The 27455-nt window shown below is 39.6% G+C and overlaps 2 protein-coding genes across 3 annotated transcripts; both read left to right on the top strand.

The window, feature by feature from the left end:
• The first annotated feature begins 979 nt into the window (after positions 1-979).
• On the top strand, positions 980-6960 carry LOC147313504 (interferon-induced protein 44-like). Of its 2 annotated transcripts, none has more exons than XM_086263099.1 (8): positions 980-1260; positions 2958-3462; positions 3627-3675; positions 3947-4142; positions 4226-4378; positions 4479-4650; positions 5889-5989; positions 6074-6284. In XM_086263099.1, exons 2-8 carry the CDS (start codon positions 2991-2993, stop codon positions 6149-6151), a joined length of 1221 nt encoding a protein of 406 aa, XP_086119225.1. In that variant the 5' UTR covers positions 980-1260; positions 2958-2990; the 3' UTR covers positions 6152-6284. The 2 variants fall into 2 exon arrangements, with proteins under 2 accessions (XP_086119225.1, XP_086119224.1); XM_086263098.1 differs by having other exon boundaries at positions 986-1260; positions 6097-6960.
• Positions 6961-20313: 13353 nt separating this feature from the next.
• LOC147313503 (interferon-induced protein 44-like) lies at positions 20314-24320 on the top strand. The gene is given in 7 exon segments (XM_086264520.1): positions 20314-20386; positions 20984-21470; positions 22192-22526; positions 22610-22762; positions 22863-23034; positions 23379-23479; positions 23568-24320. Coding segments are annotated over 6 exon segments (1428 nt in total). The 5' UTR covers positions 20314-20386; positions 20984-20998; the 3' UTR covers positions 23763-24320.
• The last annotated feature ends 3135 nt before the right edge of the window (positions 24321-27455 follow it).

Genomic DNA, 27455 nt, shown 5'->3' with positions numbered 1-27455 from the left:
ATTTATTGAATATCACCATCAAAAGGGGCGTGTCCTTCCTGGGCTGGGAAGACAGGGTCAAGTTTATTTATGTAGCACATTTGCTAAACAATGTAAAATGCAACTAAAATAAGTGAAATGCACAACAATGATGCAATAAAATATAAAAGAGAAAGAATAATGCAATAAGTCAATTAAAAACAACAAAAACAACAACAACTAAGGCTGGTGAAACCAAAATGTTTTGCTGCTCAAAGTCAGACCATACGGAAGTGTTTCTGTTTTAAAAGTTCAGTGTGCAGAAAAAATGTTCTTAATTTTGCTGTTGTTTGAAGCAGGTAATGTATCTTAAGAATTTACTTGTGTATGTTCACGAGAATGCATGAGGCGTAGTATCAAGAGAGCTGTGGTATAAGACTGGATTTGACTGTGTCTGTTATTATATGCGTTTCTCAATTGTAACAACATCCTTGAGGATTTTGTGCCTACAAAATGATCTTTTTTTGGTTTTTAAAAATAAGACTCAAGTCAATATTTGCGTTTCAATGCAATTTAAACAGGAAATGTAATCAGTCTTGTACAACAGCATGCTCTCTTTTATTTCTCAAAAACTTTAATTAATAAAGCTAAAACTCTTAATAAATTTATTTTTTTTATTATAAGAATGATCTTTATCAGTCAAATTGTTATTCATTAAAACTTACTACACTCACCGTTTTGTTAATTAGGTAAAATTACAGTAGATTAAGACAATCACACATATGTGTTTCAAACCTGCCATCATTGAGATGCACAGGTTGTCTTTATAGAGAGCTGAGGTTACACGTGGCATCATCTTGTGTTCTCTCTTCCATCTCCATTATTATCTGAATAATATTAAGGGAAAGGCTGACTTGTAAGTGAGGGAGGAGATAGGTAGGCCTATTGCGAACAGGCTTAACAGGTTAAACCTGTCATTACGTCGGAGTACTGCTGACGTATTGGTGGTAACATTTTGTTGTTGTTTTTCCTGAAATTAATACTCATAGTTTTCTAGATCAGACTAGGACCGAATGTAGGAAAATAAATCATTAACCCCACAGAGAAGTTGAAGTTGTAGTTTCTGCCATTGTTACTTTTAGATATTTTAAACTGAAAGGAGAGGCGCCACAAAGCACAGGCTTTAGCAACACTGCACGTAAGGGGTTCAGGACATCCAGTTTCACTTGCACAGCGCGCAGACGGCTGTCACACGTGTAATCTGCGCAACCACGATCCCCGCTCAGTTTCTAACCACAGCAGGTAAGACTGAAAATATTAAAGAGCTGCATGATTTTCAGAACTTTGTAAAAAAAAATAATGTATGCGCTGGTTTTTGTTGTTGTGTGGAAGCATTGTGTTAAACTGACTTTAACACAATGCCCAGTAGGTTATTACTCCGACTTTTCATTTGAGCTTGTGGATACACTTTTTAAAAATATAACAAAAATGGTCTGTATTTATATAGCGCTTTACTAGTGCCTAAGGACCCCAAAGCGCTTTACATATCCAGTCATCCACCCATCCACCCACACACTGGTGATGGCAAGCTACATTGTAGCCACAGCCACACTGGGGCGCACTGACAGAGGCGAGGCTGCCGGACACTGGCGCCACCGGGCCCTCTGACCACCACCAGTAGGCAACGAGTGAAGTGTCTTGCCCAAGCACACAACGACCGAGACTGTCCAAGCCGGGGCTCGAACCGGCAACCTTCACGATTACAATGCGAACGCCCAACTCTTGAGCCACGATCGCCCCAGCCCCAAAAGTACAAAGCGATACCTTAAGAAAGTGCAACGAGTACATCTGTGTTAAACTCATGATATTAGTGGAACGTTTGGCACAGTTTATAAGCTGGGTGTGTCTAATCCTTTTGACATTTTTTTATTTTTGGCTGTCCCCCAATTCATTGGCTGCATTCTTCGAAAGCGGCACAGCAAACCATCCAGGCCAAAATTCGCCACTTTTCCAACCGTTTTTAATAACGGTGTTTTCGGCTGCGGCGCCCAGTGACAGCTGTGTCGGAATTTTCTTAAAATAATGCAGGGCCCTCCCCATGGTTCTCTCAACTGCTTAATTTAAACTCCAAATACCCAATCAAAGAGGAAGAAATTCATCCCAAACCCACTTTGTTGCAAAGCGACTGTCCAAGTTTGCCTACTTCATCTATTGACACTGGCACCACTGACTAACAATGAGCCGTGAGGTCATTCCCCAACTCTCTGTGAATGTTACTCATGGCCATTTATCAGTGATCATGACAATTTGTTTATTGTTTATTATTTATGATATTTAACTGAACTCACAGCCCATTGTTCACTCAGTAACATCAGCCTGTTTAATCTTCTGATTGTTTTCCATTTTTGGAAAAATTATTTTTCTCACCCAATAATTGATTCACTTTAGCCTTAATTTGAAGTGAAACATACAAAATGATCACATCTTTCTGGTTTATTTTTAGCTATCACTACATGATGTTGCCCAGACAGGTTAAATATATTAATATTTGTCTCTGAGACAATCATAGAGGTATAAAGTCTTATAGAAAAAAATAATGTACTGAAATGGAATATTTGAGACAACTGAGTTGAATTCAAATTCAAATCAAATTCAAATTTTATTTGTCACATACACAGTCATACACAGTACGATATGCAGTGAAATGCTTAGACAACTGCTCGTGACCTAAAGAAAAAAAGACTATGAATAGGATAGGAATTCCACCACTGGTCATTTTTTAAAAAGTATATTTCTCAGATGCATCACACCTATGAAACATCTCAATTTGCTCCGGTAAAAGTAAATCAAATGAGAGAAAGATTTTCAGTCAATCATACTCTCCACCATGGCTGTAGTTGCTACCAGAGCCGTTGAAAGGAACAGTTACAAAACCCCCAAAAATGTTAGCTCACCACTTTATGATGGTTTTTTATTATTTGTTTGTGTGTTTCAAATAGGCTTCTTGGATTAAAGATAACAAGATTTGAACTATGAACCCCAGACTAACACAAAGCCAGCAGAGAACAATCTGCGCTCAGCTGAGAAGATTCAAACTAAAGCTGCTGTACAAGGCCAGCATCCACGGCTTCACCGGTGCAGCATTTCACCAAAGATGTGACAATCGCTCTCCCACTGTGTCTGTGGGCTACAACAACTCTGGTTTTGTGTTTGGAGGCTACACCAAACAACCTTTTAGTCAGTCTGGACAGTACGTGAATGATGATCAGGCTTTTCTTTTTACATTTAATGGTGAAAACCTCATCAAATATCCAGTTACTAATCCTACATATGCAGTGAGAATGATGGCTAACTCTGGGCCTTATTTTGGAGAAACACTGGTTCTTGTCAATGGAAGCCAAGCAGTAACGCACAGCAATCCAGGAAATTATTACAACTTCCCTGCTGCACAAATGCATGGCAATGATCTCAAAATGACTGAGTGTGAAGTCTACGAAGTGGAGGGTAAGTTGTAAAAAAAAATCATGTTGTTTTTTTTAGATGTTGCAGTTGATAAATTTCTTATATAATAACAGAACTAGTAGTTCACTAAAACTGTACTACATTAATATTTTTGGATTTGGGCACCAATTTAAAATCACAAATAAACTTACTGGTTTCTTTAACAGGAACCACTGAACTTGAAAGGGCATGGAGGACTGTAATCTGGGAATCTGAGTAAGTTTAAGGAAGAAACCATCCTGCTTGATCTATTAACATTCCTCGGTTGTGCACAATATCCTTTCTACATTAAATGTAAAGTATACTATTGAATACTTAGCATGATATGGTATACTAAATATTTTAGATTTTGACAGAATCCATGCAAAATATGGAATATGTGTAACTGCAGCTGCTTCTGTCAAAGAAGTAATATTAGCAAAAATAATTTTACTACTACGACTTCTTCTAAAATGGGAAAAGTTCTTTATTTCCTTGTTTTGTACAGGAAGAGGACGGAGCTGATTGAGTACATTAAAAGCTACAAACCCACAGTCAGCTCTGTGACCCAGCCTCGGGTTTTGCTCATTGGACCAGTTGGAGCTGGAAAGTCCAGCTTCTTTAACTCTGTCAGCTCTGTATTCAGAGGCCACGTCACCAACCAAGCTATAGCAGGCTCCTCCTCCACCAGCCTCACCACACAGGTCTGTGTCTGCTGTCTGATGATTTCCACTTATTGTGACTGATTTCAGTGGTCTGTCACTCATTCTCATTGTACTGTAAACAGTTTCGCACCTACTCTGTGAAAGCTGGACGTGAAGGGAAACCTCTGCCAATAATCTTGTGTGATACCATGGGACTGGAGGAGACCAAAGGGGCGGGGCTTGACATAGACGATCTGAGCAGCATCCTCAAAGGTCACCTGCCAGAACGTTATCAGGTGCTACATTATATCAGCGGGACACTGAATGTATGAAACACTGATTTGTCAGCAGTCGACTCAAACTGTGTCTCTGTTTCTCCTCAAATGTGTCATTTAGTTCAACCCTTCAGCTCCTCTGCATCCTGAGGCCCACGGCTATCGCACATCTCCTGGACTCAAGGACAAGATCCACTGTGTGGCCTATGTTATTGATGCTTCCAAGGTCTCCATCATGCCCACAGGGCTGGAGGAGAAGCTGGATGCTATCCGCAGAAAGGTCAACTTAATGGGTCAGTAGAGTTGAGTCAACAAGGTTCCTGATAGCGTTATTGCGGCTTCCCACTTCCCACTGTGACAAAGAGAAAGACACATCCACACTCACACTCTCTCTTACACAAACTCACAGACACACACACACACACACACACAATGTTGATTTATTCACCTGTGTATTTTTGAAGTTTTGTGTTCCAGGTGCAGCATGTTTGTTTTCTTACAGGCGCGGCACTTGGCGATACATCGTGCATCCTTTTATCACACACCCCCCTCCCTTTTTTCCCTGTCTGTCCTGCTTTAGACATTGTCACACTGTATACGACATATTATGTAATAACTGAAATAACACAAATAGATATGAATAAATAAACAGATAAAATAAACGCCTGAACAAGAGGAGCATTTAGATAATTTAGAGATCTGATCTTGAAAAAGCAAAATGTGAAGCACAACACTGCATTCAGATCATTATTATGATTGCAAAAGCTGCCAGATAGGTCAGGATTTAAAGGAGAGAAAAAGCCAATGCTCCCCAAACAATACCTACCTAATTATCAGCCTGTTAAGATGAATGAATGCAAATCATTCAAAACCTGTATTTATCAATGCAAAGAAACATCTCAAATGTTGAAATTTGTCAAATTCTTTTTTTATTCAATAAACAAAAAATATAAAATTGCTAGCAGGCTAGTTTAGCAGCTGGACTTAAACCGTGTTTTTTGTGATTCATGCTGATGTGATTTGAAGGAAGCAGGTCCTCAAATCTCATCTGAATGTTACCATGTGTTTATCCAAAACCTACATAAACACCTGTGAAGATGCCCGTTCCATAACATCACACAATATCATGATCTCTGTATGACATAGATCATGATGTCAATGATTTCAGTAAAACTGGTCACACTACAGAACAATTTCCTCTTCAACACTATTCATCTTAATTTCATCATGATGCAATTCATTATAAAGCCAGGGACAGAGGTAGCAGCAATATTTTGGAACATGATCAGTTACAATAACTGGACAAAGAATATGTGGAAATTATTTAATGGAAAAACTTTTAAAGATCTTCATAAAGACTAGAGAACTATTGCTCAGAACCACTTAAAAAAGATAAATATGAAAAAATAGTGAGTGACTCAAGACTCTTGCACAGTGCTGTGATTATTCCAGATACATGATCTTCAGATACTGAAACCTCATTATAAAAACCTAAGGTATTTTACCAGTCATCTTTCTGGTTTGTTTCCAGGTATTCCTCAGCTGGTCCTCCTCACTAAAGTAGATGAAGCCTGCCCACTGGTGAAAGAGGATGTGAGAAATGTTTATAAGAGTGGCTACATTAAGGACGTTGTACGTGCTTTTTATTTTTTTTACTGCTATTGTGGTTAATAATAATAATAATAATAATAATAATAATAATAATAATAATAGTAGTTTTCCTGTGTTGTGTCATACAGGTTCAGGAGGTCGGCTCTCGGCTCGGTGTGCCGTTGTCCTGTGTTGTTCCGGTGAAGAACTACAGCGAGGAGTTGGAGTTGGATATGAATTGTGACATCCTGTTGCTCAGCGCTGTCATTCAGATGTTTCGCTTTGTTGATGATTACTTTGATGAGCTCAGTGACCGAATGAGCAGCATGTAAACCACAGAGCGGAATGAAGTTAAGAAGCAGCTGTACCAACCCGAGTAGCTGATGAATTATGCCTGAAAATGGTTCGTTTACAGCAAAAAAAAAACAACCAAAAACTTTGTTTATTCATCATCAGTGCAAACAGTTGAAGTTTCTAATGGCCCTGGGATTTGGTGTTGTTTCTGAGTTATGGATTCTTCTTCATTATTGTGACTTTTGAGTTCCTTGTTATCGTACTGGATTGTGAGTTTTGAGTGACATCACCACGTTTACAGTTTTATTCTGATCATCTTTTGCTTGCTCTCTGTATGACTGCCTTGATTACCTTTTTGTGTGTCTCATAATGAATGTGTCTTATTACCCTCCTGTCTTGGTCCACGCTCAGTCATTCAGTAAATCCAGGAAAGTTGATTCTGTTTCTGTTTGGATTGCTGCTTTATACCTTTTTGAATTTAGTCTATTTTGGAGTTTTGAATCAGCCACAACAAAGGCTCGGCTCTTTCTGAACATTCTGCCTCCATTGTCCTGTATTTGGGTCCTCATTTGCATAATCATAACAAAGCTTTAGTAATCTGTCATTTCAGACACTTTACCCTCACATCAAACTCTGTAGTAATGATACACTAATGAGTAATGGGTTTTTCCTTCAATTAATCATTTTTCAGTTGTTATCATGCCTACTATATTTATATTAGACTGGATGCCTTCATGTAAATGTGACAATTAAATGATTGGTAAAAGTAGAATTTTAAAAAGAAAACATAAAAAAATTCAGGATGTTGGCTTTATAAAATAATTACAGTTATGCATTTTGATAATTATACGTCTTTCATAAATTTGCAGCTCTACACCAACACAGTGGATTTTCAAGCAATTAAGATGTGATTGGAGTGCAGACTTTCAGCTTTATTTAAGCATTTTTACACAAACTATTACATTAACAGCTTATGAATTAGAGCCGTTTTTATACACACAAAAATTCCCATTTTCAGAGGCACAAAATTAATTGGACTAGTCAGGATTATTTTAAACATGGGGATTGTTTTTAACACTTGGATGAAATCAGTCAATGACTGTCTGAAGACTAGAATCTTTTTATTTTTATTACCAAATGCTCATTCCTCTTTTGAGATATTCTACCAGCCCTTTACTGCTTGTCTGGGGGTCTCTCTCTGTATTCAGTTTTATATTTAATAACTGAAATGCTGACACTGTAAGAAAATTATACAGTGTCAGAGGAGAGGATTAATGTTAATATTACATAGATAAAATGACTATTTTGCTGCAATGGCAACATGTGAAGCAGGCAGTTATTATTATTATTATTTTCTTCACTCATTCAGACAGATGGCCAAATTCCCTCACTTGGTTCTTCCATCAGTTTTGCAGTCCTGGAAGTCAGTAAGCTCCACTCTGCCACCTGCTGGAAAAGGAATATTGCATTTTTTTTTCTACTTGCTTCAGCTGTGTTGCTTAGCTCTAGTGTGCATCCTACTATGGAAAGAGGGGGACTGGGATAATCATCTAGGCAATACCATTGATTGGGGAGGACAGGGTCTGGCATATGGAGCTGAAAGGAAAGGAGGCAGCGCTCTTTGAAGACCCTAAACTCTTGCTGGGCCAAGATGTTGTTCATCAAGACTTCCTGCTGACACTGGAGCTCCTGCAGAGCCAAAAAGGAGCAATATTCATGAATTAGGATGAGCATGAAGGAGAGGACAAAATCAAGCATAAACAAGTAACCCTTTTTCAATTACTGACTTTATTTGAACGTTAGAGCAGAGACAGAACATAGCTGTGTGGAAAACTAGTTGGAGCTGGTCCAATGAGTTCTTTAACTCTGTCAGCTGTGTATTCGGAGGTCACATCAACAATCAGGCCATTTTTGGTTCCACCACCCCAGCCTTACCACACAGGTTTGTGTCTGTTGTCTAATGATTTCCAGTCACTGTGATTCATTTCAGTGATCCACATTTTGGGGTGTAGCCAATAATTTTGCTCTTACTTAGTGAAAGGTACGCATGAAGGGAAACCTCTGCCCATAATTCTTTTATACCATGGGACTAGAGGAGAGCAAAGAGGTGGGAATTGACATTGATGACCTCACCATCATTCCCAAAGGTCACCTGCCAGACTTTTATCAGGTAATGCATTTCATCAGCAAGACACTGAATATATGAATTCTGGGCTCCATACCTTACAGCCTCAACACCAGTCACACACTTAGTCAACAACAGACAAAAAGGACAAGATAGGCTTTCCTGAATCTGAGACGCTTCCCTGCCAGTGTTGGGAAAGTTACTTTGAAAAAGTAACTAGTTACTAGTTACTTCTTCAAAAAAAAGTACCTGAGTTAGTAACTGAGTTACAAGATTCAAAAAATAATTAATTACTTGAAAAGTAACTATTGCGTTGCTTTAAAAAAAAAAAAAAGTTTAACCCTCTGGGGTCCAGGGTATAATTGGCCATTTTAACTACTTTTGATGTTTCCTCCACATTTCACCTTTAAAAACTGTTTATTTGCCTTGTTTGGTATCATCTTTTTCAGCACAACCTCACATGTCTGAATTTACAGTTACATTTTGACATACTGTATTAACACAATTGATCTAAAATCAGACAAAAAAAACATAAAATCAGAGTAGAAAAAGTTATATTTTTTACTGTAACAACCACAAACATGTTTAATGAATCATATTTCATAACTTTAAATGCAAATATACATTTTCAATTTTAAAACCGTATGCACACGTTTTGGAAACAAAGTTATTTGCAGCCATTTACCTTTTACCTTGATTTTTCTTAAAATAACCATTTCAAACTATTTACATAACAATCAGGTGTTCTGCATTCAATAAAATGCCACACAAATTATTTGTGCCACTCCAAAAACATAATTTCTGTCCACTATAAAGGAGAACATCACAGCCTGATACCTGCAGGTCTGACAGCAGGTGTATCACTCCTGTTTTCTACCTGGAGACAGCAGCCACCTCATTGTTCTGACAGACAGCACAAAACTATCCACAACACTACACAAGACAAGACATTAACTACACACTCCAAACACGCTATAGGTCACAAATCTCTCACATCTCAAAACTCGCTCTCGCTCTCTCTCGCCGTCACTCCTGAAACTTCCTCCTCTTCCTAAACAACCAAATGTCATGTTGCCATATAATTTTTTGATTGGTCACCATGGTGCATTTTTCCATTTTTCAACACAATTTAAAAACTGGTATATATCACCTTGTAACTTTGTCATCTTGATGTGGTCGTGTGATTCACTTACCATGACTACTTTATTCTTACTCAGTCAAACAGCAGCACTCATACGCAGTGTTGGGTAAGTTACTTTAAATTAGTAACTTAGTTACATTACTAGTTACTTCTATCAAAAGTAACTCAGTTACTTCAAGTTACTCGTTACTTTCAAAGTAACTAGTTACTAGGGAAAGTAACTTTGGTTTTACTCAGAATTCTCTTGTTGACCGCCGCCATGATTCTAGCCTACATCACAGCGACATGTGTGCTTTTTACATCCAACACAAAAACTGCAGTCGTGGTGCTTTCGATTGTACTCAGAAGTCGGAAATTCTGCCTTCTGAATAGGAAGATGTAGGTAACACCAGACTGCAGATGAGCTGCATACAGAGCTGGACTGGGACAGAAAATTGTCCCGGGCATTTTGACTAGAGACTGGCCCACCATTATAGGAAAAATCATAAAGCCTTTGAATGAAAACAAACGCTGTTGTGACAGTGATGTACACTGTTTTGATGGTATATATGCATCAATCTATCAATCGTTTGTTGTAAGACTCTGGTAATTATTTTTTAAAAGCAAAACATTTTAAATGAGAATAAGAAAGAAAAGTATTTCTTTGTGCCCCCCTTTCCCTGTTAATGCCCTACCTGCCCCCAGCAACACTTTGCTAGACCCGCCCCTGCACAGTTACCAGCTGTCAGCTACATAGAAAAAGGATCCTGGTGTTATTTGTCTCTCAGAAACAGTTCATAACTTCCCTTCAACTCATTCCTGTCACCTAAAAGGTAAACCTGTTTCTCCATCACAGCTCTGATGATTCAGTAAGGACGTCTCCTGGTTTCATCTTCATGTTTCCCTCTCACCAGATAACCAAACTGATATCATGACCAGCAGCTTTTACAGCTGTGGCTCCAGCAAACATCAGCTGATACTAGAAATTAATATTAAATAAAATCTAACAACAGCTGATCAAGCTTAAACGTGCTGCTGTTGTTTAGCGCGACAAATCGCGTTCCTTTTCACCTCAATACGAAACGCACAATATTTTCTCTGAAAATGGGACATTCCGTTTTTTAGGCCACGGTTGGCAACTCTAATAATTAACCTTATGAACTATGAACAAAATAAAGTTCAGCATCAGTAACATCATAGCACCCACCCAGCTGTATAGAAACTCCGTCATGCTAGCTAGTACGCAGTACGGAAAAAAGTCAGCACAACGAAAATAAACTCCACCTAAACTTGGTTCATATCTGACCCAGATAGACTGAAGGTCATAACTTATTACCTGAAGTTCAGTTCTCCTGACACTCGGACCAGCGGCCGCTTCGGGTCTCTCCTCTTGCCTCCCCTTTCCCTCATCCACCTGCTGGCCTCCACCACTTGCTAATGTTGCTGAATCTGTGGAAGCTCCGCGATAGCCACCACACGAAGTAACGAATAACACCTGGGATTTAGATTGGTTTTGGCATAATAACTAGTTACCATGCTCGTTACCACAATAATAACGTAGTTACTGTAACACGTTACTTAATAACGCGTTAGTCCCAGCACTGCTCATACGATTGTTTTGCCCCCTTAGCAACACGTGTTGTGCCAAAAAGTGATCGTATGCCAGAAAGTGACTGCCGTCCGCGGGAGCGTGCGCAGCTGCATAAAGCTGTAGCGCCCAGATTACTTGGAGCTACTTCTGTGCAACTGATATAAGATGCCGTAAGCTGAACACAGCTTCAACCGTCTGTTTGTTAAAAAATAGTAACGGACTGCATTTTCTTGTTAGTAACGGTAACAGCGTTGTAACGATAGAAATAGTAATTAATTAGATTACTCGTTACTGAAAAACGTAACGCCGTTAGTAACGCTGTTACTTGTAACGCCATTATTCCCATCACTGTTCCCCACCCACCTAAACTACCTCATAACTGGGCAATAGCACTTCCCTCACCTGAATGTTCCACTGCCTAAAGCCTGTGTGCAATCTAGAATCCCCAAAGCACAGACTGGACATCCAGATGTTGACGAATACACAGGATAGCTTGCCCAAGGCAACACACACCAACCCTATGAACATACAATAATACAGATAATACAAAGAAAATAGGAGGTGTGCTCTCCCATCCTGACGTTCTGGGGTCTATCACTGAGGAAGTCCAATATCCAGTTGCACAGTGAGCTGCTGAGTCCTAAGTTGCTTAGTTTTTTAACCAGTTTGTGGGGTTGAACTGTGTTGAAGGTGGGGCTTAAGTCCACAAACAGCATTCTCACATAAGTGTTACTATTGTCCAGATGTGTGAGGGTTGTGTGAAGAGCTGTTATTGTGGCATCGTCTGTCGACCTGTTTGCCTTGTATGCAAACTGGTATGGATTGAGGTCTGCAGGAATGACAGCCTTAATGTGTGACATGATGAGTTTCTAAATACAATTGGTGATTATGGGCATTAAAGGAATTGGATGACAGTCATTCAAGCAGCTCACTGTGTTCTTCTTGGCAGAGGTGTGGACTCGAGTCACATGACTTGGACTCGAGTCAGACTCGAGTCATTAATTTTATGACTTTAGACTTGACTTGAAAAAATGTTCTAAGACTTGTGACTTGACTTGGACTTTTACACCAATGACTTGGGACTTGAATTGGACTTGAACCGGTTTACTTGAAAAGACTTGATATTTTACCCCAAATATAAAATTTAACATGCATATTATATAGAGATTGAAAATGTGACGTCATTCACGGGTAGAACCGCAAAGGATTCTGGGAACTCGTGGCAAGCGGTACTAGCGCACGCAGGCTTTCAATTAAAATCAGTTATACAGCGATAAAAAGAAACACAAGAAGCCGTTGTATTATTAACTGCAATAGCCGGTCGCATGACAGCCACGGGAAGCCGACGGGTAAAGAGATCGGTTGTTATCGGATTACCTCGTTGAAGAGAAATTGTTCGAGCCATGTTTCCGAAGTAACAAAGAGGCAACGGATGGCCTGGATTGCAGCCATTCAAAGGTCAAATATAACGTCCCAGAACCCTCCAGCTCACAGGTTAGTCTGCTCCAAGCATTTACACAAAGGTCAGTGTTTTTTAGTAGTTAATACGTCATAACATAACTGGTGATATAGGTTACAAGCAAGTCTGGCGCTGAACAGAAATTGTCGCGCTATGCTCCTTTATTTATTGTGTTTATTGTGCATAAATAGTGAATTGTCCTGACACAATATTGCGTTTCGCCTCTGTTATTATGGTACATTGACAAAAACATATACTTTTATTCACAGGATAAAACAGGTTTTTTGTATCACTAATTGCCCAGTACGATTACAGCATACAGTATTATTGTCACTGCTACATTTCTGTGATGCTACCAGAAATTATTTCCACTACTAATTAATTACCGTTGAGCTCAAAGGTCCTATTAATAAACGGTTAACGAATGTGTATTTATGACGACGATTTGTGAGACTGGTAAACTTATGATACGTACGATGGTCTTTACTTTCTACACGGTGCATTTCAAGGTCCTGCACCCATCCGTCAGTAAACTGTACCTGGGCTTGTTGCAGTGACCTGAAGTTACTAAACTTCATGAGTGTGTGCACTCACTCCAAGAACCGTATGATTATAAATATGCATATAAATATGCTACGATGAGATAGCTGACTTCATCTAACTAGCAAATGTTGTCCAGGCTACGTTGGTGATACAGTTTTTTTAATGTGTATGATATTTTTGTCATGCGATTTTAAAGCCGGTCCTACAAGCGCATCCAAGAATAACATGCAGCTTATCTCAGAACTGTCGGTGAAAATTATTCTTGGAGCTAAGTTTAATTGAGCTGCATTTTAAAGAGGTGCAATTTCACAATTTGTGTATATTTTCTAAGTTCACTATTTTGTCATGTGTTGAGAAAAACACAGATTTTAAAATTACATGGTCTAACATTTACATTTAGCATAACTGCAACATTATTTTTTCGTTGTTTTTTTTTTTTAAAGACTCGAAAGGACTTGAAATTCAAAGTTTCAGACTTGTGACTTGACTCGGACTTTTAACACCAGTGACTTGAGACTCGACTCTGACTTGCCTGACATTACTTGAGACTTGACTTGAGACTTGAGGATAAAGACTTGAGACTTACTTGAGACTTGCAAAACAATGACTTGGTCCCACCTCTGCTTCTTGGGCACTCGAATGATGGAGGCTGACTTAAAGCAGGATGGTACTACAGACTATAGCAGTGAGAGGTTGAAGATGAAAGGCGAAAACCTCTGCTAATTGGTCTGCACATGCTTTAAGCACTCTTCCTACTACTCTGTTAGGACCAGCTGCTTTGGACTCTGTGCAGTGTGGTTCTGACCTGATGCTGTTCCAGCTGAATGGGGGCATTGTCCCCCTCTGAAACAGGTGCTGATGTCCCTGTTTTGTTGGTCAAAGGCAGAGAACTCATTTAGAGTGTCAGGTAAGGTGATGTGCAGAGAGTTTGTTTGTGTGCAATTGTGTTTGTAGCCTGTGAGTCTCTTGATCCCCTGCCACATGTTTCTGGAGTTGTTTGTGCTAAAATGTTCCCCTGAGGCACTGTTTGTATTTGCACTTGGCTTTGTTTATGCCCTTTAGCAGAGATTGGCGTGTCTCTTTGTAGGCTTGTTGGTCTCCTGATTTGAAGGCATTGTCACATGCTCTTAGTAGGGCTTGCACTTCTTTGTTGAGCCATGGCTTCTGGTTCAGGAAGACTTTATGAGTTTTTGTTGTTGTTGCACTCTCAGTACAGAAGTTGATGTATGAGAGTACGGCAGATGTGTGGCCCTCCAAGTCTGTTCTTTCTGCAAATATACCCCAAACCGTGTTGTCAAAACAGTCCTGTATGGCTGTCGTGGATTCCTCCCACATAGCAAAATTGGTATGGCCCGCATCTGACCCGCATCTGACCCACACAGTGTGCTTACACATGGCCCACATACCGCAAAGAATGATGGCCCTTTGGTGGCCCAGATCTGGTTTGCCAGAGGTGACCCACACATGGGCCATCACAAGGCCAGTTGCAGACACCCCTGTGCTGGCCAAGAACAGTTTCAGCTCTGGCCCCAGATGTCAGCCTAATGTGTACCTTAATTAAGCCCATATCTGGATGACATATGTCTTATCATGCCAGAAGTCAGCCAGCAGTGCTGGCTTGATACCAGATCTGGGCCAGACCTGTCTGCTATGTGGGCTAATGTTTTCACAGACAATCTGAGTATGGACCGTGGACACCACCACAACCATACATGAAGCCACGACAGCCCTACAGGTTTGGGGTATATTTGCAGAAGGAACATACTTGGAGGGCCACACATCTGCCGTACCGCCATTTCCTCTCTAGCTTACGAGTTATCTGTTCTAAGATTTGAGAGTTATACCTGGGAGTCAAGTTCTTCTGATTTGTGGCTTTCTTTTCAAAGGAGCTACGGTATCCATGGACGTATATAGTGGGGAAAAAAATTATTAACAAGATAATCAACATCTGTGGGAGTGGGATTCAGGTAGCTGTTCTGCACTGCGTTGGTACAGGGCATTAAAGATGATAACAGTGGGTGAACTTTATCCTTTAACTTAGTTACAGTCCATTCAGAAAGACATCTACTGGGATGAAGTCTACTTCTCACTGCTGTGTAATCAATCATTGTAAATTTAAATGTTAACAGGAAATGATCAGACAAGAGAGGGTATTTAGGAAACACTGTTAAATGTTTTGATGCATGCTCAATCATCCAGGTAAGTAAATCCCCAAAAGTTGGGTGACTTCTTCAGTCTCAGCAGACTGCAGGTTTTTTCACTTACTACTATGAATCCCAAGCTAGTAAGAGTCAAGTGGCAGCTGCTGTACAAGGCCAGCATCCATGGTTTCAGTGGTTCAGTATTTCAGTATCTTACCAAAGATGTCACAAATATACTCCCACTGTGTCTGTGAGCTACAATAACTCTGATTTTGTTTTTGGAGGCTACACCAAACAACCTTTTAGTCAGTCTGAACCATACGTGAATGATGATCAGGCTTTTCTTTTTACCTTCAATGATAAATAGCTCCTTAAAAATCCAGTTACTGGTCCTGGAAATGCAGTGAGAATGATATCTAACTGTGGGCCTTAATTTGGATAAGCACTGGTTCTTGTCCACAAAAGCATCAGTAGTGTACAGCAATCCAGGAAATTATTACAACTTCCCCTCTGCAGAGATGTGTGGCAATGACCTCAACCTGATTGAGTGTGAAGTCACATTATCATTAGTCAATGAGCTGCGAAGTAACTTCAAAATGAGCACATTTGAAATGGTCTTTAAAATATCAGTGTCATGCACATAATTGACAGGGAACTTTCTCCAGCTTTGTCACAAACTTTCACAGACCAAACAGCAAGACTGATACAATACAGAAGTCCAGGTGTTCAGTAGGGCTGCCACAAATAGGGATGGGTATCGTTTAGGTTTTATCCGATACCGGTGCCAAATCGGTACTTTTGAAACGGTGCCGGTGCTCAAACCGGTGCTTAAAGAATGGAGAACACAAACTTTGTCCAAAAACCTCTCATGTTTAACTGTTTTCCACTTTTTCTTTGGTCATTTTAGCCTTTTTGGCCAAGGTGAAAGGAGTATCTGCCATCAAACAAGAAGACAGCCGCATGTAACTATGATGATGTTTGCTAGTTCACCTTACATGCATTAATGTAATAACGTGGTTAGCCTACTCAACGTAAATTACACACGAACAACATTAAGCTACTCACGCAGAGAAGAACGACTGCTGCTGCCATCATCATCCTCATCATTTCTGCTACACTGGCAGGGCTAGGGGCCAGGACTCTCCTCTTCGGGTTTTTGGGGGATGTTGCTAAATCCGGGTCCAATAACAGGCACCACACCCGCAGTAGATGTGCTCGGTGTGAAGTCTCGCAGCAAGCTATCAAATACGCCGCATTTCACGGCTTTTAAAAAAAAACGCTATGCGTCGCCAGGTGTTTCATCGGATTTGAGGTGTTACCTCCTTTGACAGTATCACAGTATCACCTTAAAACACTTGTTGCAGGCTGCTGAGTTTGCATATTTTGCTGTGAAGTACAGCCAGACTTTTGACCGCTTCGCTTTGGGCATTTTTAATCTGTAGCTCTGCTCTAAAAGAACGCACGTACCCGGACCCGCCTACTATCCTCGGAAACGTAAAATGATTGGCTAGAAGTGTATCACAGCTCAGGAAAAAAAAGCACCGAAATAAAGCACCGAAATGTGCGCTGCTTTTCGGTCTGGTTACTACCGTTTATGTCAGAACCGGACACCGGTACCCATCCCTAGCCACAAACGATTATTTTGATAGTCGACTAGTCACTGATTATTTTTGCAATTAGTCGACTAATCAGATCATGCATCCATTGTACGTAAAACTACAGCTTATTACACCAGCATGCATCTGCTCTTATATAACTATCATTAGCTTACAGCTTGAAGTGTTTAAGGTATGTGCTAACTAAAAATAAAGACAATTATTAAATTTTAATTAAATGTGCAGATTGTTTCGGCGGAGTTTAATAAACTCAGCCGATTTACTCAGGAACAAATAAAATACTGAAAAAAACAAACAAAAACATTTTTAAGTTATCTAAGTGACTTATATATTGTAGCGGGTCAGGGCTGTTCGGGGTTCTGTTTGTCTATGTTGCCATAGTGACAGGTGACGCCCTCTCGCTGCGACGGTGTGTCCTTCCGGGGTCAGAGGGCGCCCTGTGTGTTGTTGTTGTTGCTGCGCTGAGCAGTTAGCTAGCGGCAGTGTTCTTCTGCAAATGTTAATAAACGGCTGTGCTCCCTGGCTAGCTCACGGGAAGCAAGACCAAACAATACCTCCGTCTCCTCCTTGTCTGAGCTCACCACAATATCATGTTTAAACTGAGTAGCGAAAGACGGCGGTGGGTTTGAAAATGATTTGCCAGGAGTCCGCTGCTCTCATGGGCTCTAGTGAGCCTTGAACCCCGGCTTGCTATCGAGCTAGTGGGTAACAGATGTCTCCGAAAACGCCGGAGCGCTTTTGAAAATATGTGGTGTCTTGATAAACTGAACAGATTAATGGCAGCTGGCATCCTTGTACATGCAGTGCTGCCATCTTCTGTTTCAGTCCGTTATTACACTTAAATCCTACTACTTATTCCTGCATCTTTTGGGATCTTACAAAACTTCAAACGACACGTCGACTATTAAATTAGTCGTCGACAATTTTGATAGTCGACGTAATCATGACTAGTCGACTAATCGTGGCAGCCCTAGTGTTCAGTGAGCTTTTGTTTTCTCTTGTTTCACAACATTGAAGCATTTTCTCCAGTTGAAACACCAACTGACCCCCAGTAAGAGGACAGTACTCGTCTAATGAGGCTGAAAAATAAGATTATTTGACGAGTTGGGCAGAAATCATTAGGAGCACAGATGAAGACCACAAGAAAGAGCAAAGGATAGGCTCTTATGGCAAAGCTGACTCTCTCCAATAGTCCAAACAGTCAGTTTCTATACCTTCTCCCTCACAGAGAGAATTATGACCTTGTTTTCTGCTTGGCCTCCACCTAAGGATTTACATCCCTGATAAGCAGAAGGAGTCCCACTATCTGTTTAACGTCTCCCATTATAATGGCCTCACTGTGTTAACATTCCCCATGTATGTAAACTAGTGGCAGGAGTGCTCTTACTATAGTAAAGTGAGAAAGTGATATTACTATAACCAGAGATGGGCAGTAACGCGTTACTTGTAACGCGTTACTGTAATCTGATTACTTTTTTCAAGTAACGAGTAAAGTAAGGGATTACTATTGCAAAATGGTAATTAGATTACCGTTACTTTCCCGTAGTAACGCTGCGTTACTGCGTTACTAAAAACGTCACGACAGTGACGTAAGCGAGTGCGCCGTTCGTGACAACAGCTGTGTGCAGATCAACAATGGATCACATATCGATTGTGGGAGAGAGTATGAGCGTGCAGCGTTTAAAGCGTGGAAGTACTGACCTTACTTTGAGTTTGATTCCATAAAAAGTGACAAAAACATTAGCGTCCATTGTGCGTGAGAAGAAAACTTCTTTATACAGCGAAAAAAAACCCTAAACTTCCAAGCAAGCACCGAGTGCGCTACAACGTAATGGGAAATTCACAGAGAAACTCGCGGATTCTTCAACTGACCGCGGCACACCTGCACCAGGGTAAACCTCCGCCTACCGCAGTCCTGCTTTACAGGTGAAAATAGAGCAACAGGACCGCTGAGTCTTTGACTTTATTTATTTTCTGCTGTGTTTTACTTGCATCTATTTGAAAGAGTGAGTGAAAACACAAAAAATATTTTATTTTATGTGCTGGAATGTGTAGAAAATAGGTTTAAATGTTAAACTAATTTATTCCAGTCAGAGAATGTTGCATATAATTAAATTTTTGCTTGATGCATAAAGTTAAAAGATTAAAACTGATAAAACAAGTTAAAAATAAAGAGACTTTTCCATTTGATTACATTTTGTATGATGGATTATGTAGAAAAAGTAGAATTGGGCTGAAAGATCTATCGCTTTATCACCTCTTCAGGTTGTAAATCGGGTTTTTAAAAAGTAACTAAGTAATTAATTACTGTTGAAAATAAGTAATCAGTAAAGTAACGGGATTACTCTTTTGGGGAGGTAATCAGTAATTAGTTACTGATTACTTTTTTCAAGTAACTTGACCAACACTGACTATAATGTGATATGATTAAATATGTGATCAATACATGAAAAAAGAAATCTGCCACCACAGTGTTTATTGCTCAAAAAACAGAACACACAAGCAAAGCCAATAATGCCTAATCTGCACTTTATTTATTCATCATCTTTCTTAATAGCAGGTAAATGCTCCTTTTCACTGTTTACACTGTTTCCTGGCAGAGAATAAACATTTGGCCCTGGATCAGGTTAAGCTGCTTCTTAGTAGTGTTGACTATAAGTTTTGGCCTACAATTTTCTCGTAATAAGAAAAAAGTCAACATTCACATATCGATAATCACTTATGTTTCAGTGTTAACATTTAAAAAATGGGTTTGTTTTAAAACTTTTGTTTGTGTGATTTTAACATTTCTGTGAAAGCTTTAACAACAACAAAACGCTGCACATAGCTAAAGTAAGTAATCTTGTTTCTTAATGAAATTGATAAAATATAATTCTGAATGCAACACAAATGTGATTCAGAAATATGTTATCAAAGGTTTTGATATTCATTCAGTGCTTTAAGTTTTTTCTTTCACAGCATAAAAGTGAAATTTGCGTGTTTCAGTCATCCTCACCCTGCACAGACGGCCTTCCTCGTGTTACACAGCATTACCCAGTGCACCGTTCTCTCTTCCATCTCCATTACTGCTTTGAATAAAGTCATCACAAAGGTTAACTTGGAGCTGGAGCAATTTGGGCTTCTCCGCTCTTATAGTTTTCTTATTGTTGATTTTTACTCTTTGGGGAGAATTCTTGTTGAATTAATTAATAATGATCAAATGCTCTAACACTCACCTCCTTCTGAGCAAGTCGCTGTTTAATCAATCTAATTATGTTAATGTGGTTTACTTCACTCTATCACTCTATCTTCATACTATCACTAGTATGAAGAACAATGACCCCTCATAAAACATGAGCAAAAGTATACATTATTTATGATGTGTGCCACCTAGGTTTGTTTTATATGTGTTTTAAACTGAAAAGCCAGCGGACACAGTGTTTTATTTTGAAATCCAGCGTGTTCCAGTCTGAGACTCGGTTTCGTTTCTGCCGGCCTGAAACTGCTTGTCACATCTGAACAACGCATTTGTGATTTCTTCTCTTTTTTCCTCAGCTCTCTATAACAGGAGGTAAAACTGAAATTATTAAAGAGATGCATATTGATAAGATTTTGATTCTGATTAGATTATGAATGCCATGTGATGTAGTTCATTGATAGTTAATTAATGAACAATAGTGTAATGATTGTTCGCTGATTTATTTATTTAAGTAACATGTATGAAAATATTCTAAAAGTACCTGCAACCAGTAAAAATGGGGTAAATGACTGATGAACAAGTAGGAGAACTATTTGGCACAGTTTATAAGCTGGGTGTGGTCTACCGCGAAATACAAAGTCATGCTTCATATCATGCTGTGGTACTGTGCATCTTACTCTTATTCGAGGATATTTAGTATTTTAAAGAAACAGAGAGACAAAATATGAAGGACATAACAAAGCGATCTGTAGTAAACTAAATCAGGCTTTCCTGTCACCAAGTTTTCAGCAAGAAATGCATAAGAAAGAATAACATGAATAATTCTAATCCAAATGACTTGGAAATTCTAATCATGCTGTAGTGTTGCTTTAAGTTTGTGTGGTTTAAAACAATGTAGTTTTGACCATTTGTGTCTGTTTTGGTTCAATGAGCTCCACAAATTCATTCACTGTCCTTTACTCAGTTCAGAAGTCCAAGTCCAAAATGAACCCCAGACTAACACAAAGCCAGCAGAGAACAATCTGCGCTCAGCTGGGGAGAGTCAAACTACAGCTGCTGTACAAGGCCAGCATCCACGGCTTCACCGGTGCAGCATTTCACCAAAGATGTAACAACCGCTCTCCCACTGTGTCTGTGGGCTACAACAACTCTGGTTTTGTGTTTGGAGGCTACACCAAACAACCTTTTAGTCAGTCTGGACAGTACGTGAATGATGATCAGGCTTTTCTTTTCACATTTAATGCTAAAAAGCTCATCAAATATCCAGTTAATAATTTTGCATGTGCAGTGAGAATGACAGCTAACTCTGGGCCTTATTTTGGAGAAGATTTGGTTCTTGTCAATGGAAGCCAAGCAGTAACGCACAGCAATCCAGGAAATTATTACAATTTCCCCGCTGCTCAAATGCATGGCAATGATCTCAACCTGACTGAGTGTGAAGTCTACCAAGTGGAGGGTAAGTGTAACATAAGGCATCATGTAATCATTTAGCTGTTGCAGATAAGTGTTGATAAATTTGATATATCACAGTACAAATACTACAATATGCCAACACCCAAGCATGATTACTAACAGACCTGCCGAATAATGAAATCTCTTAATTTAAAGATGTCTGAAAAAATGAAGTAAGCTAAAAGATCTCAAAAAGCAAAACATCACAAAACAATAAAGAAACTTGAGAAACAAAGTCAGTGACATCTAAAGTTGGGGACTAGAGTGAACCACGGTGAAAGACATTATCCACAAATAAATAAATAAATAAATATACACATTTAAAATTGACAGCTTGATGAGCCACAAGACGTTTGGGAAACTATTTTGTCAACTGGCAATACAAAAAGTGAACTTTTTTGAAGGTTTGAGTCCCGTTACAACTGACATAAAACTAGCATGAATAAGCATGAATAATCACATTTTCATTTAGTTGTTGCAGACAAGCAGTGATACATTTTAGGTGTGACAGTCTATAGATAAATATAATAAAATGACTCGCAAATCTTGACTACGTGAGTGTGAAGTTTATTGTGATTTATTGTACATCAATTTATATATGATTTACTAAAAAGCAAGCTAAGATTCAACCTGATGACATTAGATTTAGCACATTAACTGTGCTACAAAGTGCACCTAAAACACCTACAATCTGATATTTATCATTTATTTTTTCTCTTTAACAGGAACAACTGAACTTGAGAGACCATGGAGGACTGTAATCTGGAAATCTGGGTCGGTTTGATAGAACCACCATTCTGGCATATCTGCAAAATTCACAGTCAATATGACTTCTAATGTTCTTTATTTCCTTGTTTTGTACAGGAAGAGGACAGAGCTGATTGAGTACATTAAAAGCTACAAACCCACAGTCAGCTCTGTGACCCACCCTCGGGTTTTGCTCATTGGACCAGTCGGAGCTGGAAAGTCCAGCTTCTTTAACTCTGTCAACTCTGTATTCAGAGGCCACGTCACCAGCCAGGCCATCTCTGGCTCCTCCTCCACCAGCCTCACCACACAGGTCTGTGTCTGCTGTCTGATGATTTCCACTTATTGTGACTGATTTCAGTGGTCTGTCACTCATTCTCATTGTACTGTAAACAGTTTCGCTCCTACTCTGTGAAAGCTGGACGTGAAGGGAAACCTCTGCCAATAATCTTGTGTGATACCATGGGACTGGAGGAGACCAAAGGGGCGGGGCTTGACATAGACGATCTGAGCAGCATCCTCAAAGGTCACCTGCCAGACCGTTATCAGGTGCTATATTATATCAGCGGGACACTGAATGTATGAAACACTGATTTGTCAGCAGTCGACTCAAACTGTGTCTCTGTTTCTCCTCAACTGTGTCATTTAGTTCAACCCTTCAGCTCCTCTGCATCCTGAGGCCCACAGCTATCGCACATCTCCTGGACTCAAGGACAAGATCCACTGTGTAGCCTATGTTATTGATGCTTCCAAGGTCTCCGTCATGCCCACAGGGTTGGAGGAGAAGCTGGATGCTATCCGCAGAAAGGTCAACTTAATCGGTCAGTAAAACTGAGTCCCTCTTCAGTTTCATTGTATTCTTTTTTCTGAACAAGTTTATGTGGAATGTACAATCCATGCCATGTAAACAAAATCAAAAGAAAATGCAGTGATGTGTAAATCAAAGTTCGTGAAATTATATATTTTTTAAAAGGTATACCAAAAAATACAATAACATAACTGGAGGCAGATCAGTTTTGCATCCAGACTGTTTCATGTGATCAAAGTTTTCAACTTCAGCTCATTTGATCTTCAATGAGTCCAGATGTGTTCCTAAAATTCTTACAGTCCAATACATAAACATCTCTGGCAGTCTGGAAGTGACCTTCTGCTCCTTTGTTTCCAGGTATTCCTCAGCTGGTCCTTCTCACTAAAGTAGATGAAGCCTGTCCACTGGTGAAAGAGGATGTGAGAAATGTATATAGGAGTGGCTACATCAAGGATGTGGTGAGTTTGTACTTTTTTCTTCTCTTTTTTAGTGAGTAAAAAATTAGATGAGGGTACTAATACTTTTTTCCTGTGTTCTGTCATACAGATGCAGGAGGTCGGCTCTCGGCTCGGGGTGCCGTTGTCCTGTATCATTCCAGTGAAGAACTACAGCGAGGAGCTGGAGTTGGACATGAATTGTGACATCTTGTTGCTCAGCGCCGTCATCCAGATGTTTCGCTTTGTTGATAATTACTTTGATGAGCTCAGTGACCGAATGAGTAACATACAAACCAAAGACTAGGAAAAGACTGAGGAGCCGGCATAAGCAAGTGATGAAATATCCCTGAAAATACTTCATTTACCTGCAGGTGACCCTGCAGAGTGATGGTTACCAGTGTTGACAGAGGTTTGATATTGTGAATATTGTGAGATACCTTGGCGGGGATATCCAGAGTCTTACTTCAGAAATTTAGTGCACTGATTATTAAGTTTAATTTTATCTAGCAGTAGAAAAATTTGGCATTGAGGATACACCAAGACATTTTTATTTAATTTTATATATTTTATCATAAATGAATAGGTCTGGCAAACTAAAATATGTTCATCATAAGAGTTTTTTATGTTGCACAAACATTTAAATTTTATTTATAAATGTATTCAGTAACTTAATGTATTTTGCTTATTTTTTCTTTATTAAATGTGGCTAAAACTGTGGCTACTCGCCAACAGTGTGATGTTTTCCCATCAAGTCCTTTCATGAACTGTTTCCCTACATCAAGCTTTGCAGTATTTATCAGTTTCTTCTTTTTTCCCTGGAACTTGTTTTCAGATGTTTTCATGTCTAATCATGATGTTGACATTATTTACATTCACCTGTGTTTCAGCTTTGTCAGTGATGGTCCTTACTGAGCAGAGTGAATGCAGTGAAGCTTTTAGTAAAGTAAAAATGCAATCTGTGCTGAAAATGTTTATGTCAGTATAACTACTTCAAATGAGTCATCTAAGTCAGTGTTCTGTAGTAATAGCACAAATAAAATGCAAATGTAACAACACTACTGTTATGATTTATACATTTCCTTTTGTTAAAGTTGAACGTGTGTGTACAGGAATGTGCAAAGTTTTGTGAAAAGCATCAGTACTCGCTGCATTGAATCATATCTGTTATTAATCTCTTTCTCTCTTCCACAGCACGTCTTTTATCCTGTCTTCCTTCTCTCTCCCCAACCGGTCGCAACAGATGGCCGCCCCTCCCTGAGCCTGGCTCTGCTGGTGGCTTCTTCCTGCTAGAAGGGAGTTTTTCCTTCCCACAATGCTTCCTCATAGGGGTCATATGATTGGTGGATTTTTCTCTGTATGTATTATTGTAGGGTCTACCTTAAAATATAAAGCGCCTTGATGCGACTGTTGCTGTGATTTGTCACTGGCACTAGAATTGAATTGCCACTAAAGATAAAGATAAACCATTTTGAACAATCAAAGCTGTCAGATGATGCCTCAAAGTTTTAAAAAGAAAAATACGTAAGAATGTTGAGTCTCAGTGTGGAAAAGTTCTCCTTGCAGCAACAGATAAATCGCCAGTCCTTTACCTGTTGCAGAAAGGATCTTCGACTTCTTTTCTGAAGTTGTTGTGTGTCATGTGACCCAAGGGGAGGGCAGACCAGACAGAAAGCAGCAAAAAAAAAAAAAAAAACAACTATTAAATTATATCTGAAAAATCCAGAGCTGTGAGGAGACTAATCATGCCTAACTAAACACTACATAGCCATCTAATAAGAGCCCAATCCTAATATGTCCTCCCAATTCCTCACAAACACTATCAAGTGCCATTAATAACTTGGCGCCGAGCTACCTCAATGAGCTTCTCAGGTTACACACTCCTGTCAGAGCACTTAGATCTGCTACCCAAATTCTTCTGGAGCAACCTCGTTCTCGGCTGAAGTCTCGCTGTGACCTCGCGTTTGCTGTAGCTGCCCCGGAACAACCTTCCTGTTGCTATCCGGGCGTCTGACTCTATGCCACTGTTTAAATCACGGCTTAAGACTTATTTGTTTAATCTTGCCTTTCCACCTAGTTAACACTTGGTGTGCGCTGGTACATTTTTTATGCTTGTGAACTACTTTTATATCTTATGATTGTCAAGGTTTTTATAATTGATACGTGCCAGGTCCTTTTTCTTTTCCTTCCCATCTCCCTTTTCCTATTTTATTTTTGTCAAGCACCTTGGTATACCCTTGGTTTTTTAGTGTGCTTTATAAATAAAGTTTATTATTATTATTATTATTACCCCAATTAAAATTTCTTAGCATCCATTTCTTAGCTGCGAGACCCTTTGTTACAGGTACAAGTCATTCTTTAAGTTGGGGGAGACTGTAGGTAGGAAGTGACACACTTTCAAAATAAATGCATGCAACCAAAAAAGTGCAACAAAACTACACAATAAAACACACATAATAAAATATTAAAATAATGCTATCACACAGATACTGAGGGTTCACAGTACTGCAGCTGATGTGTCTGCAGTGGGAAATTTTCAAGTTACGTGGTGTTATCACCACCGCCTCCTGGGTGAGGTGTTCCAGGCATGTCCCACCGGGAGGAGGCCCCGGGGCAGACCCAGGACACGCTGGAGAGATTATATCTCTCGGCTGGCCTGGGAACGCCTTGGTATTCCCCCGGATAAGCTGGAGGAGGTGGCTGGGGAGAGGGAGGTCTGGGCCTCTTTGCTTAGGCTGCTGCCCCCGCGACCCGGCCCCGGACAAAGCGGATGAGGATGGATGGATGGATGGATGGATGGATGGGTGGTGTTATCATCCAAACAGACCAAATTTCTGTATTTTTTTTTTACGTGTGACCAACTTCTCATGAAACTACTGATACTGCCATCACCTTTAGCTATACCTTGTGTTTAGTACTATATAAACGGTGAAGGCGCACACAAGTTTGGGGGGGGTTACCTCTGTAGCAAGTAAGAACCAGTCTAGTCAAGTTCTGGCAGAAGTAAACTGCTTTCGTGTGGTGCCTGTAGTGGTACCCATGGTTTTGTTTGGTTGGTTGTTTATTACTGATAAAAAGATAAAGTATAGTTAATGTACTTAGATAGCAGTTGTCAGATTTGACTTTGGTAAATGGCCTCTATTTGTAGTATACTTACTTAGTCCCTAAGGACCCCAAAGCACTTTACACTACATTCAGTCATTCACACACTGGTGATAGCAAGCTACATTGTAGCCACAGCTGCTCTGGGACACACTGACAGAGGTGAGACTGCCAGACACAGGCACCACCAGTAGGTGGGGTGAAGTGTCTTGCCCAAGGATACAACAAGTGAGACTGAGCCGGGGCTTGAACCGGCAACCTTCCGATTACAAGACGAACTGCCAACTCTTGAGCCATGATCGCCCCAGGTGATAGTTGTTTTAAAATTAAAATGTGTCACAAAGCATCCTCTTCATTTCTTCATTGCATAAAGTGTGTAATTGTGAAACTTAATGTGTTAATGTGCCAGAAAATTGAAACCAAAATGCATTTGTTTTGGCATGTTTTAGCCAATTCCAAGAGAAAAATATCTGAAGTGAAAAAAAAGTTAGGGAACAAAAGAGAATTAAAGCAAGCTACTTTTCTTTCAAGTTCTGGGCCTCTGACTCCGTATGCTCAATTGATTAATACTACAGGAGTATTTCAGATCATGGAAAATGAATAAATCCATGTGTGGGAGAGCTATTCTATGCACTGAAGAGGCTTGATGATAGATAGGGGGCCAGTTAGAAGTTAACTGAGATCGAATGTATTTAAAGTAACTTAAAAAGGCTACATGTTATGATTCACCAAGTTCTGGTGAAGGAATGCAGGAGAAAATAAAGTGAGCTAATTATAATCAACACCTGTTTAAAATGCTTTTCAGGCTACATATTTAACATGTCCTTTAAGCTTTAAGTTTATTGTTTATGTTTGTTTTTAATAGAATACACAGATTCATTCAGAAAACCTGCTTACA

The sequence above is a fragment of the Aulonocara sp. 'chitande type north' Nkhata Bay genome, linkage group LG15, assembly GCF_057382095.1.
Source record: "Aulonocara sp. 'chitande type north' Nkhata Bay isolate Kocher_YH1m ecotype deep benthic linkage group LG15, A_spYH_male_GT1.1, whole genome shotgun sequence".
In the NCBI taxonomy this organism is placed as follows: Eukaryota; Metazoa; Chordata; class Actinopteri; order Cichliformes; family Cichlidae; genus Aulonocara; species Aulonocara sp. 'chitande type north' Nkhata Bay.
The sequence above is the reverse complement of the archived record's forward strand: the minus strand, read 5'-3'. Positions and strand labels throughout refer to the sequence as shown.

Bases quoted from the DNA above. Each gene is read 5' to 3' on its own strand.
- LOC147313504 (XM_086263098.1), top strand. From the start codon at position 2,991: ATGAACCCCAGACTAACACAAAGCCAGCAGAGAACAATCTGCGCTCAG. The intron at 4,379-4,478 runs GTGCTACATTAT...TGTGTCATTTAG, and splicing joins ACCTGCCAGAACGTTATCAG to TTCAACCCTTCAGCTCCTCT. The intron at 5,990-6,096 runs GTACGTGCTTTT...TGTGTCATACAG, and splicing joins GTGGCTACATTAAGGACGTT to GTTCAGGAGGTCGGCTCTCG.